The 17,931-nt window shown below is 38.2% G+C and overlaps 3 protein-coding genes and 1 pseudogene across 3 annotated transcripts; all 4 read left to right on the top strand.

Moving 5' to 3' along the window:
- Positions 1 to 240: 240 nt before the first annotated feature.
- Positions 241 to 3,154, top strand: LOC143321947 (troponin I, slow skeletal muscle-like). Its single transcript, XM_076732711.1, has 7 exons — positions 241 to 295; positions 1,127 to 1,154; positions 1,394 to 1,435; positions 1,553 to 1,684; positions 2,156 to 2,245; positions 2,490 to 2,663; positions 2,871 to 3,154. The coding sequence occupies exons 4-7, from the start codon at positions 1,580 to 1,582 to the stop codon at positions 2,955 to 2,957; spliced, it is 456 nt and encodes a 151-aa protein (XP_076588826.1). The 5' UTR covers positions 241 to 295; positions 1,127 to 1,154; positions 1,394 to 1,435; positions 1,553 to 1,579; the 3' UTR covers positions 2,958 to 3,154.
- A 3,664-nt stretch (positions 3,155 to 6,818) lies between these two features.
- LOC143321788 (troponin I, slow skeletal muscle-like) lies at positions 6,819 to 9,209 on the top strand (annotated as a pseudogene).
- A 724-nt stretch (positions 9,210 to 9,933) lies between these two features.
- Positions 9,934 to 13,761, top strand: LOC143321946 (troponin I, slow skeletal muscle-like). The gene is made up of 7 exons (XM_076732710.1): positions 9,934 to 10,176; positions 10,973 to 11,010; positions 11,476 to 11,520; positions 11,655 to 11,786; positions 12,155 to 12,244; positions 12,377 to 12,550; positions 13,122 to 13,761. Exons 4-7 carry the CDS (start codon positions 11,676 to 11,678, stop codon positions 13,206 to 13,208), a joined length of 462 nt encoding a protein of 153 aa, XP_076588825.1. The 5' UTR covers positions 9,934 to 10,176; positions 10,973 to 11,010; positions 11,476 to 11,520; positions 11,655 to 11,675; the 3' UTR covers positions 13,209 to 13,761.
- Positions 13,762 to 14,481: 720 nt separating this feature from the next.
- bpgm (2,3-bisphosphoglycerate mutase) lies at positions 14,482 to 17,832 on the top strand. Its single transcript, XM_076733202.1, has 3 exons — positions 14,482 to 14,586; positions 15,113 to 15,735; positions 16,231 to 17,832. The coding sequence occupies exons 2-3, from the start codon at positions 15,135 to 15,137 to the stop codon at positions 16,404 to 16,406; spliced, it is 777 nt and encodes a 258-aa protein (XP_076589317.1). The 5' UTR covers positions 14,482 to 14,586; positions 15,113 to 15,134; the 3' UTR covers positions 16,407 to 17,832.
- The last annotated feature ends 99 nt before the right edge of the window (positions 17,833 to 17,931 follow it).

Genomic DNA, 17,931 nt, shown 5'->3' with positions numbered 1-17,931 from the left:
GTTTGTTTGGACTTCCAAATTTTTTTTTTTTTTAATCAAATTGAACTCATTTTATTTTATTCAATTAGACAAGGGAGATGTTAATCACTGGGCTCAAGGCTGTCCTAACATCCTGCTCTCTTAGTGTTGAGCAGTGGGAGTATAGTGATGAACCTGGTGTTGGGTGATGGCTATTTTGGTTGACCACTCACAGAAGGCAATAGGAGCCATTAAATTTGACTTGAGTTTTCTTTCTGTCATTTAAAGACAGTCGCTGCTCACCTCAACAGGTTTTCTGCAGAGACTTTAAAAAAAGGTATGTTAATTTTTCTGATAATGATAATGTGGTTTAAGAATGTTTAAGAGAGTTAGACAATTTCACTGGTTTCATTTATATGGAACAATTTAAAGACAAGCAAGAGTCTTATTGGGCAGGTGGAAAAACTGCATGCAAATTTACTGTAAATGTAAGATTTAATACAGTTTGCCTGAATACCAGACAAGACAAGACCGAAATAAGAATATTGTATCTTTGTGATAAAATCTATGCATTTAATGTGAAGGTACATTTAGCTTACTCATTTCATGTTTAAACTCATCACACACATCACTCATCAAGTAATTTAAATGGCAATGTAGCAGCAAACCTAGCATTTTTTTATTTTTTTTTTATTTTTATATTTTATTAAATGCTACTGGGAACCAATTTTTATCACAAAGAAGATTCCCTTGTGCTCCATGTATTTATTTATTTATTTATTTATTTATTCATGTTGGCGAAAACTCTAATTTCAGTTCTGATCTGGCTGCCTTGAAAATGGATGGACTCCAACTGGGATTAAAAAAGGAGTATCATTCAAACTATCTGCAGCACTCAAGTGTGAAGTGTTGCTAATTTAAATGCTTGATGCTGGCATGCTATCATTCCAAGGTCTGAATGACTCTTCTGACTTAGCTCAGTAAACATGGGGTGGATAAACAGAGTGTACAGAGGCAGAAGAAATACTGCTTCAGGAATCACAAAATAATCAAATATTCTTTCATTTATAAAAGCTGACAATGTTTATAATGCTGCATGTATGCAAATAATACGGTTCGTGAATAGTGCATTTTTCTGACTTTGGTGCAAATTCTTTCATTTTTACAGACAAAAGCCAACCATGTCTGAGGCGTAAGTTATGATTGTTTTTTATCATGTAAATCAGTATTTGTAAAATCAGAGTAATTCTTTGGATCTTTACTAACTCTTGTTTCTCATTTCTTATCCCTTTCCACATCATAATGTCCACCACAGACCAGTAAGTTATTCATATAATTAGTGTACGCTATTTAAAAACAAACTTTATTGAGAGTTCTTATGTATTTTGGTATAACTGCTGCTGCATAAACATTCTGTCGACTGCTTTTTTCATAGAAAAAGTCTAAGATCACTGCATCTCGCAGACTGGCTCTCAAGGTATTGTCTTCTTTGCCGAATTTAATTTCATGACATTGTCGTACCATTCACAAGTTCACACAATAAGGCGTGAACTGTGCCACAAAGTTAATCACCCTCAGTTTTCATTCAATTTAGACCAAGCTGCTGAAAGTAGCCACGGTGATGTTTGAGAAGGAGAAAGAGGAAAAGAAGCAGGAGAGAGAAGCTACTCTGAGTGAGAGAATCCCTCCTCTTCAGCTGTCTGGTTTGTCCATGCAGGACCTTCAGGTATGTGCAGGTCACTGCATGAGCAGCCCGTCGTACTACAACGAAACAACATGGTTCAAATGCTCCACACGCAGGCATCCCTCAGTAGTATATACATGCCATGCATACAGCATGTTCATATGCTGTCGGCACATTAGAGGACAGGTGTCTGATCATCTACACTTTATATTTTGGGCGTTTTGCTGGCACTATTATTTAGAGCAACCTTCAAATCATTAATAATACATACTATTGGAAAAAATACTTAATTTACATTTTAAATACACAACAGGTACATAACAAAATACAAAACTAGTGTAACAATCAACGCAGTAGTTAGAAAACACACTGGGCTCTTCGATGTAATGCCTCATGAATAACAGCATTGCATCTACAAAAACAGAGATGTGCAATTGCGCAACAGGCCAGAGGATTGCTGGCTTCTCATTACTCTGTTCAGTTAAAGTAATATGATTCTCTTTCTGTCTGCAGGCTCTCTGCAAAGAACTGCACCATAAAATTGATGTGGTCGATGAAGATCGCTACGACATTGAAGCCAAAGTGGCCAAAAATAACAAGGAGGTCAGTGTTTATTCATGTTAACTTGATCTGCGGATTTAAATCTGTTTTTACTCTATGGATGTGTTATTTAATGGTCACAAATGTAACTTTATTTACATGTATTGTTATTTATGTTAAAATGACTTCCTTGCTGAAGTTTTAATTAATTTGTATATTTATTTTCATGGTGATCTATTAGAATTTGCTTCAGCTGGCTGAGCATAACTGCATACTTTTCACTTACATGTTTGATTGTTTCCTGCAGATTGAAAATCTGTCCCTGAAGATCTTTGAGCTGAAGGGTAAAATGAAGCGACCTGCTCTCAAGAGGGTGAAGATCTCTGCTGACGCCATGCTGGGAGCTCTGCTGGGCGCGAAGGTCAAAGAGTCTGTGGACTTTAAGGCCAACCTGAAGACTGTGAAGAAGGAGGAGGAGAAGGTAAGAGTGGAAACTATAACAGCAGATTGCAGATTGTCTATTTTTAATAAATGATTTTTTTTAAGATGTCAGGCTAGGTTGAGTCCTTGGTTTTAATCTCAGAGTAGGTTTGAATTATGGCTCGATGCCATGGTAATTCTCATCTAATTTGCGGGTTATTTTGTGAAAGTACAGTATCACTAAGAATTATTTTTTTCTTATGAACAGAAAGAGGAGGTGACTGACTGGCGTAAGAACGTGGAGGCCATGTCTGGTATGGAGGGCAGGAAGAAGCTGTTTGATGCTGGACAGTAGACTTTATATTCATTCATTTACAGAAGGCAAGAATAGAGAGGAAAATTAAGTTCATGTCACTGCTTGCAATAGTAAGTCGACAGTGTGAGTGTGAGTGTGAGTGTGTATAGACTTTTGCAATATGCAAAAATATTCAGATTCAAGGGGAAATGTGTATATTTTGCATATAGCCGAGTGGCACTTTCTCGTTTTGTGGAGTCGGCACTTTTCGTTAGCACAACTTAACATTTTTAATAGTCTACACTTTCACAACAGATGAGCATACAGTGAAAATTGCTAATTGATCTTGAAATGTCTGGAAAAGACCAGTTGATGTCGTGATAATAAATACTTCTGATCAACACAGAAAACTGATGCTGCACTTTTCTTTTTAAATATCTATAATCTGAGCTCCTTCTGGAGACTACAGATTGGGACACAACATCAGCCAGATGGGAGCGATGGCTCCAGGACTTTGCAGGTGTCGACAGCAGCGGCTCAGAACAAAGTTGTTAAATCATCTTTGTAAATCAAAATAGACGTCACATTCACATGAAAAAACAAGAGAGGCAGCAGGTTCAGGGCTGCAATAAACCCTTCAGTAAAGAAACCACAGAGCAGCCAGAGCACACAGTGCCAATCAACACCACTACACTACCATTCACTGGTAACAACTGTGATTATGGATTAATTGTTTAAACATTTTATACGTAAAATACCAAAGCGAATTCCAGATTTGCTGGAACCAGCAAAAAAAAAAAAAAAAAAAAAAAAAGAACTAAAAAACGATGTTGGCAAAATGACTGCAAAGCCACCATCTGGCAGTTACATCTGAATAAATATTAATATCACAAATAATAATTCTGTTACAATATTTGGAAAGAGCTTTCACTTGTTAATAAACTGCTCCAAATAAGGAAGACCATAAAAGCAGATGATTTAGACCGTTCCAGTCACGCGATGACAAGGCTAGCTGTGGAGATATCCGAGCATGAACACTCCAAGCCGAATAACAGGAGAGTTTCCTGTTCTCTCCACTCTGCCAATAATGTGTGTGTGCAGCATAACAAATAGATGTTATGTTATGTTATGTTTTCACTATGAAAAATGTAGGACCCAGAGTTCTTGAGGCACAGTCAGGACATCTCTGTCTCTTCTGCATCAGTTCCGTTTTTTGTCTAATCTGTCTCTTGTGAGTATCCAAAGGTTATGGAAGTGCAACACATTGTTTCTCCTTCTCCTTAAAAGCAAGCACAAGAAGAAGGGATCTAAAAATGTATTTGACCTCAGGTTTGTACTGGACTATTCTTGTCTAATCATTCGCTGCCTACCTGTCCTTACGCGAGGGCATGAGTCAAAGCCCTTTGAGGTACTGAACACTTGACTCTCTGTTACAACAATGACGCAGGCCGGCTGGCTGGCTCAGTTTACGAACCATCAAGGCCTGGCCAGCACCTGTCCTTGTTCCTCTACTCCCCTAAATAAAACCTGACTAACTTTTGGCTTTGTTCTCATCTCCAAGGTGGTCCTCTGATGTGTGATCTGGCTATAACAGTCTGTTATCACACATGCTAAGGAATGGCGATATATATAGAGTAACGTGGAAGTGAACATTTTACAACTCTAAGTTTTTGCAATGACGTGGTCAGTTCAAATTGATCAAGCAAATTATTTTTAAAGGTGCAACAAAAGGACAGAGAACACCTCTAAATGTAGTGTGACAATGAATACACCACTGGCAGTTTTAAATTACAACCTCAACTCCAAGAAAGTTGGGACACTGTGAAATGTGACTAAAAACAGAATTTTTGCAAACAAACTGTGTTTACTGACAGCGGTTTTACGAAGTGTTCAATTCAGAATAAACATATGTTTACAGAAATCAATGAAGATGATGAGGTCAACCATTAAATATATCATCTTTGTGCTGTTTCAATTGAGTAAATGTCAAAAAAAAAAAAAAAGCAAATGATCACACTCTGTTTTACACAGTGTCCCAACGGAATCAGGTTTACATTTTCTTTGTTTTCTTTATATTCCGATTTTTATCTCTTTTTTTGTATCTTAAAATTTGAGAAAAGATAAATTTGCAAATTGATATGAAGAAAGCAATGCAAATCTTTTTAAATTTGAAGACAGAGTTGATGTGGCCACTAGAAACACAGATGTGGGACACCTCAGTTGCTGACTATTAAATGACGGACCCCTTGAGATGCTTCAAATTCACTTTTGGACTGCACTGTTTGTTCCATTATTTGCTGCAGAATGAGTGAATACTAACTCTCTAGGCTGATTTCTTCATTGCGTTTGACTGCTTGACAACTTGACCTACACTCTGAGAAGCTGGCCTTGGTCAAAAGTGAATGTGCGACACTGACGCAGCTCGTAATGCTCACTGTCACTTCCACCAGCAGGTGTTGTCAAAACTAAGATGCCCAAACATTTGAGCCCATACATGAAGTTTTATTACCCCCTTTTGTGACTGAATATTGTGGCGATGCTATGTGCAACAGTAAATGCCACTGCTGATGGACGGACAGTAGCAGTAGCACAGCAGGAGTCTATTTTTGTGAGCTATCCACATTTGGCCCAGACACTATAAATCTGATTGATTATTGTCCATCGTCTCTCAGAAAGTCGATTGCTCCCTCCCTCACACACACTTTCCTTCAGGTTTGAGGTACGACTCAAGGAGCTGTTCAGCTTCAAACAGGTACAAAGTTCTGGTGAGTTAGAGTAAATGTGTTGTAGCGGTCATGTTGACGTGTGGATCTGAATGAATGAAGGAGTGACTTGTCAGCATGCTGTGAGTTTAAAACAATTATTGATATGTTTAGAATGGGTAAAACCTCTATGTCTTGTCTTAAGGTTGTTTGGATGATGTTGTGATTAAGATTAACAGCAATTTGAACACTGTCATGTTACATGCCTGTGGATTATCTGGCCATTCACCTTTTTTGTCACCTATGCAGAGACTCTTGTCAGTTATGTTAACACATGCACTGACCCAGCACTCTCAAGCTTTGCATATGACACAAATGCTTTTCAAGCTTTATGCTGAAAGTGTTTTCAAAAGATTTATCCCGTACAAATGCATGCATGTGAAACAACAAATCAAAGCCTGCATTTAACCGGTGTCATTTAGTTGCAATATGTATTAAATTTCTAATTACATCTTATTTAATTCTCAGGAATTTTTATTTGAATCCTGCATGAATGAGGAGAAAAATTAGATATTAAAAGTCTATCTACATTTGATTAAAAGTGCAACAAATGATCACAATTAATTAAACAAAATGTAATGAGAGTTAGATGTGATTTTTGACAGAACTACTTGTTTGGAAGGAAAAATATTCCAATCTGCCTTAAATGGCTTCCGGGGACCAAGTGAGTGAATAGTAAATGTGTGCAGGCCGCTTTAATGGGCCAATGAATGTTTGGTGGGGGTGAAATACTTTGACCAGGGAGGTGAACGAGATCATCAGTCTTCAGCATACAGCTCAATTGAACAGGTGTTAAAAGTGAAGGAGACTCACTCTGTTTGCAATGAACCGCACGAAAGTTTAAATTCACAAGATCACAGTCTCTTCATTTTATTTTACTTTTCCAATTCTAGCACAGGAATTTAAGACGGTCATGGCTGACGCGTGAGTATAATCACTTTTGGTTTAATGTACTGTAATGTGCTCAAAGACAGCTTCAAATTATACTGTACTGATTTTCATTATGTAAATATACTGACCTGTATTTTCTCCCTCTTGTTAACACTGAAATAGACCTGTGAGTATCTATCATATGGCATCTTTAATTAGTCCTTTCAACAGTCCTCCATTTGTTTATTAAGGTCATAAATTTGGTGTATGTAAATGAGTTTAGATGCTAATGAATTTTTTTCTATGTAAAATCTAGAAAAAATCAAAGATCTCATCCTCTCGAAAGCTGGGGCTGAAGGTGAGTTTTTCATTGTCTTTATTTAAGATGTCTGGATTTGATTTTTTCGTTTTTTATTATGCTGAATTAGATTTTCATACAAGACGTTAGGAGCAGATCATTGTGTACTACTCAAAACCTCAAACAAGGTTGTTAGCCAGCATACAGCATAAAGTGGTGTGTACAGGAGTGGGCGAATGCAACAAAATACATTTACTCAAGTCCTGTACTTAAGTACAAATTTGAGGTATTTGTACTTTACTCGAGTCTCTTATTTTCATACCACTTTGTCCTTCTACTCTACTACATTTCAGAGGGAAATGTTGTACTTTATTACTTTTATTGTACAAATTAAGGCATCTACTCACAAAACGTATGAGGAGTTTTGATCATTTATTACAAATTATACTACCCAACAATTTGTACAAGCACAGCTGAAATAATTAGTCTATCAATCAATTAGGTGACTGAGAAAAAAAAATAAATTAGTAGTAAAAAGTGTTCATGGTTACAGCTTCTCAAATGTGAGGATTTGCATACATATACAAATATGACATATAAATATAATAGTATTATACTCATGGTCAAGTTGTATCAAATTAAAAATGAATTGATTAAAAAATATGTGGGTACAAAAAGCCCCTTTCATCTATTAATGTTGACTTTTTCCTCAGATAAGACTGTTGGCAGTCGCTTCTCAGATGGTGCAGGAGGAGAAGGAGAAGAAGGTGCAGGAGAGAGAAGCTGCTCTCGCAGAAAGAGTTCCTCCTCTAACTCTGTCTGGTCTGTCATTGCAAGAGATGCTGGTATTTTCATTTTATAATCATTTTCAAATGTCTTTCTTTCATGATTGACAATTATTTCTATTTGAGTTCACATTATATTCTCATACCACTAGAGGTATGCCTTCTACTTTTTTACAGGATCTTTGCAAAGACTTGCACCACAAGATTGATGTTGTAGATGAGGAGCGGTATGATATTGGCCTCAAGGTGTCCAAAAACGCCGGTGAGGTGAGTCACTAAAGTACGAATAGGTAGACAGAATGATGTTTATGGAAATGTTTTAAAATGACCGCATCCTGTGTCTTTTCTATGAAGATGGAGTCACAACATTAAAGTGCAAAAATGAGCAAACACTGCCTCCAAGTGGCAGCATTGAGAATAACAAGACGTCTTCCTCAAGAAGCCTGTTGTTCTTTGAGGATATACTCTCTTTGACTTCTTAATAACACCAAACAGAGTGGCCAAATTTTTTGGACCTCAAGACAGCTTACAATTGTATTTTACAGCATTGCCAGCAAGCTGGAAGGAAATTGGAAATCTGGGATTTGGCTGTGAGCACAAAACCAGCTCTATTGTAACCAGTCAACAGACACATTATTCCACTGGCTTAAACCAACACAGCAGTAAATTATGGACTGCTAATTTCTCTGGAGCCAATGAATTATTACAGTGATATAATGACACACAATATCTCAGATAGAGACATTTATATTCCATATTAGGGTTTGAACAATAATAAATTGGGCAATGTTTGGCAATATATTAAATATGGGGTATTGAGTAATCATGGGGTTCAATGCCATACTATTACATCCTGACCAAGATTATTAAGTACTGACTGATATTTGTTGTCTCTGCATATTATATTTATGTATGTCCAGTAATCATTCAAATATGACTTTTTAAAATATTATTTTTTGTAAAGTAATAGTATATTTGAGTTTTTCTCACTTTGCACTGACTGGTCCAGCTTTAAGGGCATCTTACTTTAGAGGAATTTGATTATTTGAACAAATGTGCAGTTGTTCCCTTCACAGTATACCGTATACTGTTGTCCATGACAAAATCACAAGAAAAAAAAAAAACTTAACTCAGGGCTCACTTACTGGCTTTTTCTGTAGAGTCTGCTTGATTCACAATGGTAGAACGGCACCAGCACAATCCTTTTTGTCACATGATCCTCTGCCAGATTGAAAACATGCATCTGAAGATCATTGAGATCCAGAGTAAGTTCAAGAAACCCACCCTGAAGAGAGTGAAGATCTCAGCTGAAGCCATGCTGAGCGTTCTGCTGGGCTCCAAACACAAGGAGTCCATTGACTTCAAGGCCAACCTCAAAACAGTCAAGAAGGAAGAGGAAAAGGTAAGTCTGACTTTTTCTTCAGGGTCCTTCGGGTAATGGCAATATTTGGCCAAATTTTCCATTTTATCTTGGCTACATGTCTATGTTGTATTGTGTTTCCAATAGAAGGAGGAGGTGACTGACTGGCGTAAGAACGTGGAGGCCATGTCTGGTATGGAGGGCAGGAAGAAGCTGTTCGATGCCTCCGGCAACTGAAGAAACATTTACTTTTGTTGCTTCCTTATTATAATAAATTCATTCAGACTTACACTGAGGTGATATATTCATCATTAACTAGTTGCTTGCAAATTCTTACTATTACTCATTGTCTTACCTATATTATATCAATTTATGACTTGCAGGTTGTAACACACTTAAAACCAGGATCGTCTGGCATATTGTAATTTCATCGACATGGAGGAGAAGTAACAGATGCTGTTTATTTAAAGAGGGACAGACAATAGAAAATTTGAACAATACCGATACTAACTGTAGCATACACCAGTATTTTATGTTTTGCTTTATATTAGTGATGCTGTGACTATTTACTGTAGTTCTCATCTGCCGCCTTGTGATGGCAGCGTAACTCTTTCAAATGATCACAGGACACTCAGACAAAAGACAAACGGCTTGTCCCTCATAAATATTCAACTGCTTGTATGTTCTTAAGACAATCAAACTTATTAACTACTGACTATGTAATGCTAAAAATGAAACAGAATGATTGTAGTCTTTGTTAAAGTTACTGCAGAGGGAGCGTGTTATCTTCATATTTGGTTTATGTACTTATATATGAAACCAGCAAAGTTCTCTCAATAAAAATACAACAATTCTGCCATTGTTTGGCTCAACTGTGTGATCTAGTAATCATCATGGATTGTGTGTGGGATCAATATTTATTTCACACACATAATATTGCACTTAAACTCCTTCAAGCTTCGCCCTCTCCTCCTTAGCCAGGAGACGGAGGCACTAAGAAAGCATCACATTTGGACAGCCCCAGTAAGAACTTCCACAGCTCATGGTTATGGGATGTGAGAGACGCAGCACAAGAATGGTGTGGACAGAGGGACTATTTTAGTGAGCCACTCACATGAGCACTGGAATCTATATATCTACCCTCTTTCTGCCCTTCTCGTCTCAGAAAAAGACGCCTGAGAGTATTTGTCACCTACTGTGTAAGGTAAGGAGTTTTATTTTGAAATATTACAGAACATGAAAGGATCAAACACCAAGTGAATCATTTTCATACATTACTCTCACTAAAAGTTGAGAAAATTAATGCTTCTGAAAAATTAAAAGGTATTAAAAAAGAATGGCTGTATTTAATCTTGAACACAGCATTGATGTTTGTGATAGCTGTAGTTCTTACAACTGAATGTAATTTTATTCAAGTTACAGCTGTGTTGTTTTAAAAAGGATTCTCCTTACATGTGAGTCAGGGAGGAGAGTCTTTCTTTCAGCTGGCTTCCGCTGATCTTGAACAGAAGTCAAAGCAGAAGTTATAAATAACACATCACAGTTTGGATTTCATTTATGTGTTCCTCGTCTTTGCAACCTACTCACTTTGCTTGTCAATTTGTAGTATCTTTTCAACGCAATGATGTGGAATTGAAGATTTATTTTCTTATGCAATTAAAAGTTAGTAAAAATGTACATACATTTATATAAAAAATAACATGAATCTTGGCATTTTTGGTCTTGATTTATTACTTTTCTGGTAATTATACCTAGTCTGATTTTGAGTATTTTTTGAAGACAGGGAGTAGGTTTGACCTTTAGACAATGTCATACATTGTGTCCTCTGCTATGGAACTGCTACCTATGGTATGAAGGATTTCTCAGTCAGAAGGGGTGAAAACTGACGGTCAGTTTTGATTAATCAAGTTTTTTCTGTTCACAGTAAATTAGCTGAAATATAAATGTGTTCTGTCGAAAAAATGAGAATTTATTTCTTCCTTTCTTTTGTACTTTACAAGGGAAGACACACAGAACTGCAACCATGTCTGAAGCGTAAGTACCCATGTTCCATCTACTTTTATCACCCCATAACTCACATTACAGCTTGTGAAATTCCAGAAATGTAAGAAATTTCTCTTTCTCTTCTTGAATCATGGACTCCACCTTCCTGACTGGACAGGCCTATCGTGAGTTAATACTACTGTCAAAGACAGAATGAATGTATTCAATATAACTTGAGCAATTAATTAACTGTGGGATTTAAAAAATGTTGAATTACGAGGATTAGCCTCCATATTCTGCACTCAAAATCCACAAATATAAATAAGTGCCTTGACGAAACATAAAATTAGAATATAAGGTCTTAAGTCAAATCCTACTAACCCATTTCTGCATTCATAAAATGACTAATGTGCAAAACCTGCACTTACAGAGAAATGAACATTAGGAAATTCACTGTGTAGTGTTGTATATTTGAAATATTTTGCCAGAAATCCATCATGTATACCATCTTCTTTTGCAGAAAACAAAGCCAAAGATCTCTGCATCTCGCAGGCTGTTCTTGAAGGTATTTTATGTGCAACTGCTTGTTAGTCTTTGATAGTAATGCTGTAAAAATCTTGTTCAAGAATCTACTTTACCTTTAAGTGCTGTAAACCTCACATTGTCTGACTGACTGAGGTATAATTTTATGTGTACCAGACAAAACTGCTAAAGAAGGCCATGGCGATGCTGGACAATGACAAACAAGTTAGAAAAGATGAACGAGAGAGAATCCTTGCTGAGAGAGTCCCAGGCCTCCAAATGTCAGGCATGTCTCTGCAGGATCTACAGGTACATGTATCACTGAACCATCTTCAACTGCTATTCGTTTTGGGTTTGGTTCTTTGGTTTAGGGAGTAAATGTTAAATTACATAACTATCTAAACACTTTAAAAAGGGTCACTTCAGCAAAATTACTTTTTGCCCTCAACTGAACCCTTACTGACATCTGGCCGCAATAAATTAGGCTTTATTCAGACTATCCGTCTGTCCATGGGCTGTGGTCCTCTGTGTTCTCTGTGTCGATTTGCACTCTCTCTCTACATTGTTCTTTATTGTGTCAGTACTTCCTGACCATTTATCCAGAGCAGTTACAATCAAACAAATTCCAGCATTTGGTACTGAAATGAGTCTTATATACTAAAGGTTTCCATCTACAGAATCTTTGCAAAGAGCTACACCAGAAAATTGATGTGGTTGACGAAGAGCGGTATGACATTGACAGTAAAGTGACGAAAAATGACAGGGAGGTAAGTAACATCTGTGACTAACCATCTGAGTTATATCCTTTTCCACACAAAATCAAGCATCTACCAAATTTAAAGGGATGTACACTGTATATAACCAATATTCAATGGGTTTGTCATTCGTGCTGGAAAAAGATACAGGACCTGACTCAGAAGATCTTTGAGCTGAAGGGCAAGATGAAGAGACCGAACCTGAAGAGGGTGAGGGTGTCTGCTGATGCCATGCTGGGAGCTCTGCTGGGCGCGAAGGTCAAAGAGTCTGTGGACTTCAAGGCCAACCTGAAGACTGTGAAGAAGGAGGAAGAGAAGGTAAGGGCTTTAACTTCAGTTTCGATTACATGGTGTCACTTCAGTTCACTTTATTTGAATATAATCCACTCAGCATCAATGCTGCTTTTCTAGGAGTCCTAGGTACACATAGTTAACATTAATAACATATAACACTATTATATTAAAGAAGCTCAGACCTATGTAACTGAATCCTGGATAACACTGATGCTACACAGTACACGTTTCTTGCATAGGCTGATATGAAAGATAGCAGGTTAATTAAAGTAGCTTCACATGATGCCTAAAATGAAACCCTGATGTGAAACCTAAGCGCTAAAATGTTTTTAAAGGAACTAGAAAGAAAACTGACAGAACCTGAGAAGGGTTTTATTTGTTTCGAAAATGAAGAAGTCAGAATGTCTGTACAGTATCTGAGGCTGTAATGTTTAGTGCAGGAATTTAATTCCTCTGTTAATATTAACAAGCATGTATGCCTATATCCCCAACATTGTAGGCCTATTAGTGGTTTACAAATCCACAGCAAAGTCAGTTCATGCACTTGTATTTTAAGCTGAACGAGCTCATTCAAAACCAACTTTTCACCCCACAGAAAGAGGAAGTGACTGACTGGCGTAAGAATGTGGACGCCATGTCCGGTATGGAGGGCAGAAAGAAGCTGTTTGATGCTGGGCAGTAGTTCTTGTGGTGAATTTCTTTATGAAGGTGTTCTGCAGGTGCTGCTCAAAAACAGGTGGAACCAGTGAGTCATGTGACTGTTTCTAATGACAGTGAACATGAAGACCAGGCTAACAAGTAGGTTCTGATCCTGTTCATGTTTCAAGTGTTTGTGTAAATGGCAATAGTGAACATGTTTAACTTATACATATAGTTTTTTACATAATGTACTGTGTATTATGAAAAACATATGTATTTAATGTCAGATCATTGTTGTTGTTAGCATCCATGTGAATTCATGAACACTATTTGCTGTCTAGTAATGTTACTGTCTTGCCCTTTGACCTATGTTGTAGACAACAACAATTAAGAATCTGAATTCAAAGTTATACTTTGCCCAGGACAACATTTCTGTGTATTCTCGTGTTTACCGACAAAAAATGTTGAGGGTTAACTGTTCATGGAGCCACACAAGGTGAGCATCCATGAAAATGACTGTGGCATCAAAATAGACATGATGACAAGAAGCAGTGTGATGAGTTGTTTATCAAAAAATAAAATGGAAATGATCAGAGAAGAATGGTCCTGTGTCTTTGGCTGCTGTTGCTCTCCACTGTGAAGTATTTGTATACTTATACTAGGAATCACATTATGGTCTAATGGCGTATGCCACCATGAATTTGTCTTCTGTCAGAGGTTTGTGCTAGCTCTCCCCTGGTAAACCATTACATGTTTGGGGTGAAATGACGCAGTAATTAAACTTGTTGAAGCCAGGTTTAAAAAAAAATAAACCTGAATTCAATGAAATAGTCAAACACTTACCTGAAGTAGCTTTACTGTACATTATGTTAGGGTGAACAGCACTGGCAGTATGTACTAAACTAGTGGTCAAACTTTTACATTTGTTCTTTGGGATGTAAAACAGTAGCATGGGCTTGATTTTGTCATATCTAGCTAAGCACACTCCTTTATCATTTTAGGCGGGTAACTAAAACAAGTTCACATAAACCGTCCCGTAAACAAAGTTGTCTTAAACTGTAGTCCTTGTCTTACAAACGCCATATATCCTCTGAAAACTGCAAACTAAAAGGCCCAGACAACAAAACATCAACAGTTAGCTAGCAGACTGTACCTCTTCAATACATCCATGATTTAAAGCCAACGGTCACTCCCCTTCTTCCCCCTCCACTACGAACGTGCGAGGCTGTTATTACTACTCCTTATATGGGCATAACGTTCGACAGGAGTCCCGCCTACATGTTATTTCCGCGACTCTGACTGGAGGAAGAGAATGTCAATCATCAACGTTGCCGGAACACCGCTGTACATGGCCTGCCAAATTACTGACAACAGTCACGACTGTGCAGCACCATTTAAGCCGGATTTAAAACCCAGACAGGGTAAGATTTTCACAATATTCCGATCATTTTGGGGTGAAGTTGCCACATGTCTGTCGTTTTGTTTCTTCTACGTTGGTCCTGTCGTTACGTCGGTTTGAGCGGCCATAATACATGCTGTTCTAACGGTTATTTACATAGCAACACGTCCATTCATCCTTTCTCACAAGCTAAAAAGCTTTGCATCAACATCAACAACACCTTTCCATATCGTAGTTAGCTAGCATTATCTATCATTATTTTGTGTCTAGCCTCTGAATAAGGCTAGTTGATGAGGCTAACTATTGCAGCTCTCTGCCTTTAGCCTGTCACTTTTTAAAGACAACCTCTAACCTTTTGCGGGCCCTGCCTCCAAGAAGTCTTTACCTGACGCTGACCCCAGATCAGATGTACAGCCCTGTGACTAAGTGAAGCTATACAGTACATCGTAAGCTGGATATGAGTGGTCGTCTGTTTGAATTTGTCTAATATTTTCACTTCTATCACTAACTGCGCAGCGTTTCTGTTCATTTCTGCTGAATGTGTGCAGGTTTCTGCAGCTGGTGCTCCGGATGTCCAAGTACAAACTGTTTCTGCTGAGGCATGGGGAGGGGGCCTGGAACAAAGAGAACCGCTTCTGCAGCTGGGTTGACCAGAAGCTCAGCGAAGATGGGGTAAAGGAGGCCCAGGACTGTGGCAAGCTACTGAAGGAGCAGGGCTACAAGTTCGACTTAGTATTCACCTCCATACTCAGCCGCTCCATCCAAACAGCATGGCTGGTGCTGGAGGCTATGGGTCAGGAGTGGGTCCCTGTGGTCAAGTCATGGAGACTGAATGAGCGCCACTATGGTTCCCTGATTGGTTTGAACCGAGCAGAGATGGCTCTACAACATGGAGAGGAAAAGGTGAAGTTGTGGAGAAGGAGCTATGACATCACTCCTCCTCTGATTGATGAATCCCACCCTTACTTCCTGGAAATCTACAATGACCGCAGGTACACCACTTGTGACGTGCCAAAAGAGAGCCTCCCCAGAGCAGAGAGCCTGAAGGAGGTGTTGGACAGGCTGCTTCCATACTGGGACAGCACTGTGGTGCCAGAGATAAGGGAAGGCAGGACTGTGCTCATTTCTGCTCATGGAAACAGCTGCAGAGCTCTGCTGAAACACCTGGAAGGTACGCTACTGAACTGACCCAGGCTATTGTAAACAGTGCTCTCTCAGCTTTTGTGTCTTTGTGGGGGAAATGCATCCAGTTCAATTGAGCAGCAGCTTCTAGACTCTACAGGCAGCTGTTTCAGAGTCATTGAAATGGGAAGGACATATCTCAGTTCCAGAAATGGAACGTTGAACTTATGCAAAAAGGCCAGTGAGTTTATGTTACATTTGGCTGTGGTTGTGATGTCCACTCTGACCTTTCATCACACTCATGAGCTTTGGAGGCACCATGTGTCACATGACTCTCAGTAACTTTACACACATAGGCTGTTACATGATATACATACAAGTTAGAATTGTTTTATTGTCATACATTTGGCAATAAACTAGGATTTCAATACTGCATTTGTGCATATTGTGCTAATGCTAAATGAGAGACTGCAAGCTGTCTGCATGCCTGGTTGCAGCTAGTTTGTCCGATGTGATCTTAATTTTACGCTCCTGATTTCAACAGGTATATCGGACGAGGATATTGCCAGCGTGACTTTACCTACAGGGATACCTGTGCTGCTTGAGCTGGATGAAAACCTCAAGCCTGTGAAACCTCGTCAGCTGTTGGGAGATCAGGCAAAGATTCAGGCGGCAATTAAAAAGGTGGAGGACCAGGGAAAAGCCAAACCATCAACTTGAATGCACTAAACTGGGTGTAAGACTTAACATAGCTCTGTTCTGGTTGCCTATGTGCACTTTTAATAGGTACAGTGAAAACTTTTGAAAAGACTCAAATAACTAATTAAGTAACATCAGACAATAACAACAAACTGTTGTTAGTAAGTTTAATGGATAGGTGTAAGTCGTACAGTGAAGTTGCTGTATGTGTAATAGTGGCCTGACCTGGTTACAGCGTGTGTGTGTTTCAGGTCTGGTTGGGCAGCGGCCTGAGAAAGTTCAGAGATGTACTGTAAATGTTTCAGCACTGTGTTGAGTTTGGTTTTTATGTGATTTTTAAGCTACTTGTCTGTACCTCTGCCTGTATGGTGACCGTATTTATTTCCTTATTGACTCTAACTTGCAGATTAATAGTAATGTGGTGAAGCTGAAAAATCTTGAAATACGATGTATCCAGAAAGAAGAAAAACTCCTTTCTGAAAGATGCTTTTCTGTTACATTGACAAGCTTTAGGATTATTTCCTTGTATTTAAACATGTGCCTTCAATATTAACGTTGTGCTCAAATTCAGCTACCTTTTAAAAGTGTCTTTTAAGTAGAGCATAGGACAAGTTTTGCAGTGATTTTATTTAAGAATAAAAGCACTAACAAATCTTACCTCATAGAAATTGATAGCCAGGCTGTTCATTCCAAGAATGGGGTAATTGTGAGCCACAGAAATGCTGTAAATATGCAAAACCACTGGAGTCCTCTACTGGTCGACACTTATGACTTACTCATACTTTTAAATGGCCTATTCAGTGAGAGTTAAGACAGCTGAAGTTGTTTTTCTATGAGGTCTATATGAGTAGATTAACTCTGGTAAGGCTCGGTTGAGTTTAAAACACTGTGGCCTGCAACCATGGCTATTTGGTTAATGCTTTGCACTTTTTGGGGGATATCATGAGGATTTCTTTTTAATTATCCCCTTCTCAATTAAATTAAACTGTGAATGGCAAATACCACAATGTTTGGATAAATATGGAAAAGTTTTATTGTAAAATACAAGCACTATTTTGATTTTCATTTTCAGTTCGTAATTATTAGCACACATGTGCATTTGGTGTTACTTATGTTAATAACATGACAAAATGTTACAAGCCACCCTGGAGTCTGCACATTATGTCTCATATAGGAGTACCATGTTACATGTCATCTTACGTTACTACTGTGTGTGGGACAGGCTACTTCATTGTACTATATGTTGTACTGTGTCTCTTGTTTGATGTACAGCACTGTGCATTGTGTCTGTCTCTTGTTTTCCCAGTTTGTTTGTTGTGTTTCCCTGACACTGTTATTTTGTACACTGGTATGATTTAATGTCTTCCCTGCTGTTCACACCGTATGATGAGGGTCTGCATGATGAAATAAAAGGGAATGCAAATTTTCCCTAAAAGATTATTTTCTACTTCTGCGCTCTTTGTCAGTTTTCATTTTATCAGATAATTCATCATTTTGCCACAGGAAGGCGTGTCAGATGTCACACTGACATGCAGTTAGTTATAGA

Source organism: Chaetodon auriga, chromosome 6 (genome assembly GCF_051107435.1).
Source record: "Chaetodon auriga isolate fChaAug3 chromosome 6, fChaAug3.hap1, whole genome shotgun sequence".
Classification (NCBI taxonomy): Eukaryota; Metazoa; Chordata; class Actinopteri; order Chaetodontiformes; family Chaetodontidae; genus Chaetodon; species Chaetodon auriga.
Note: the sequence above shows the minus strand (reverse complement) of the source record. Positions and strands in the feature narration are given on the sequence as shown.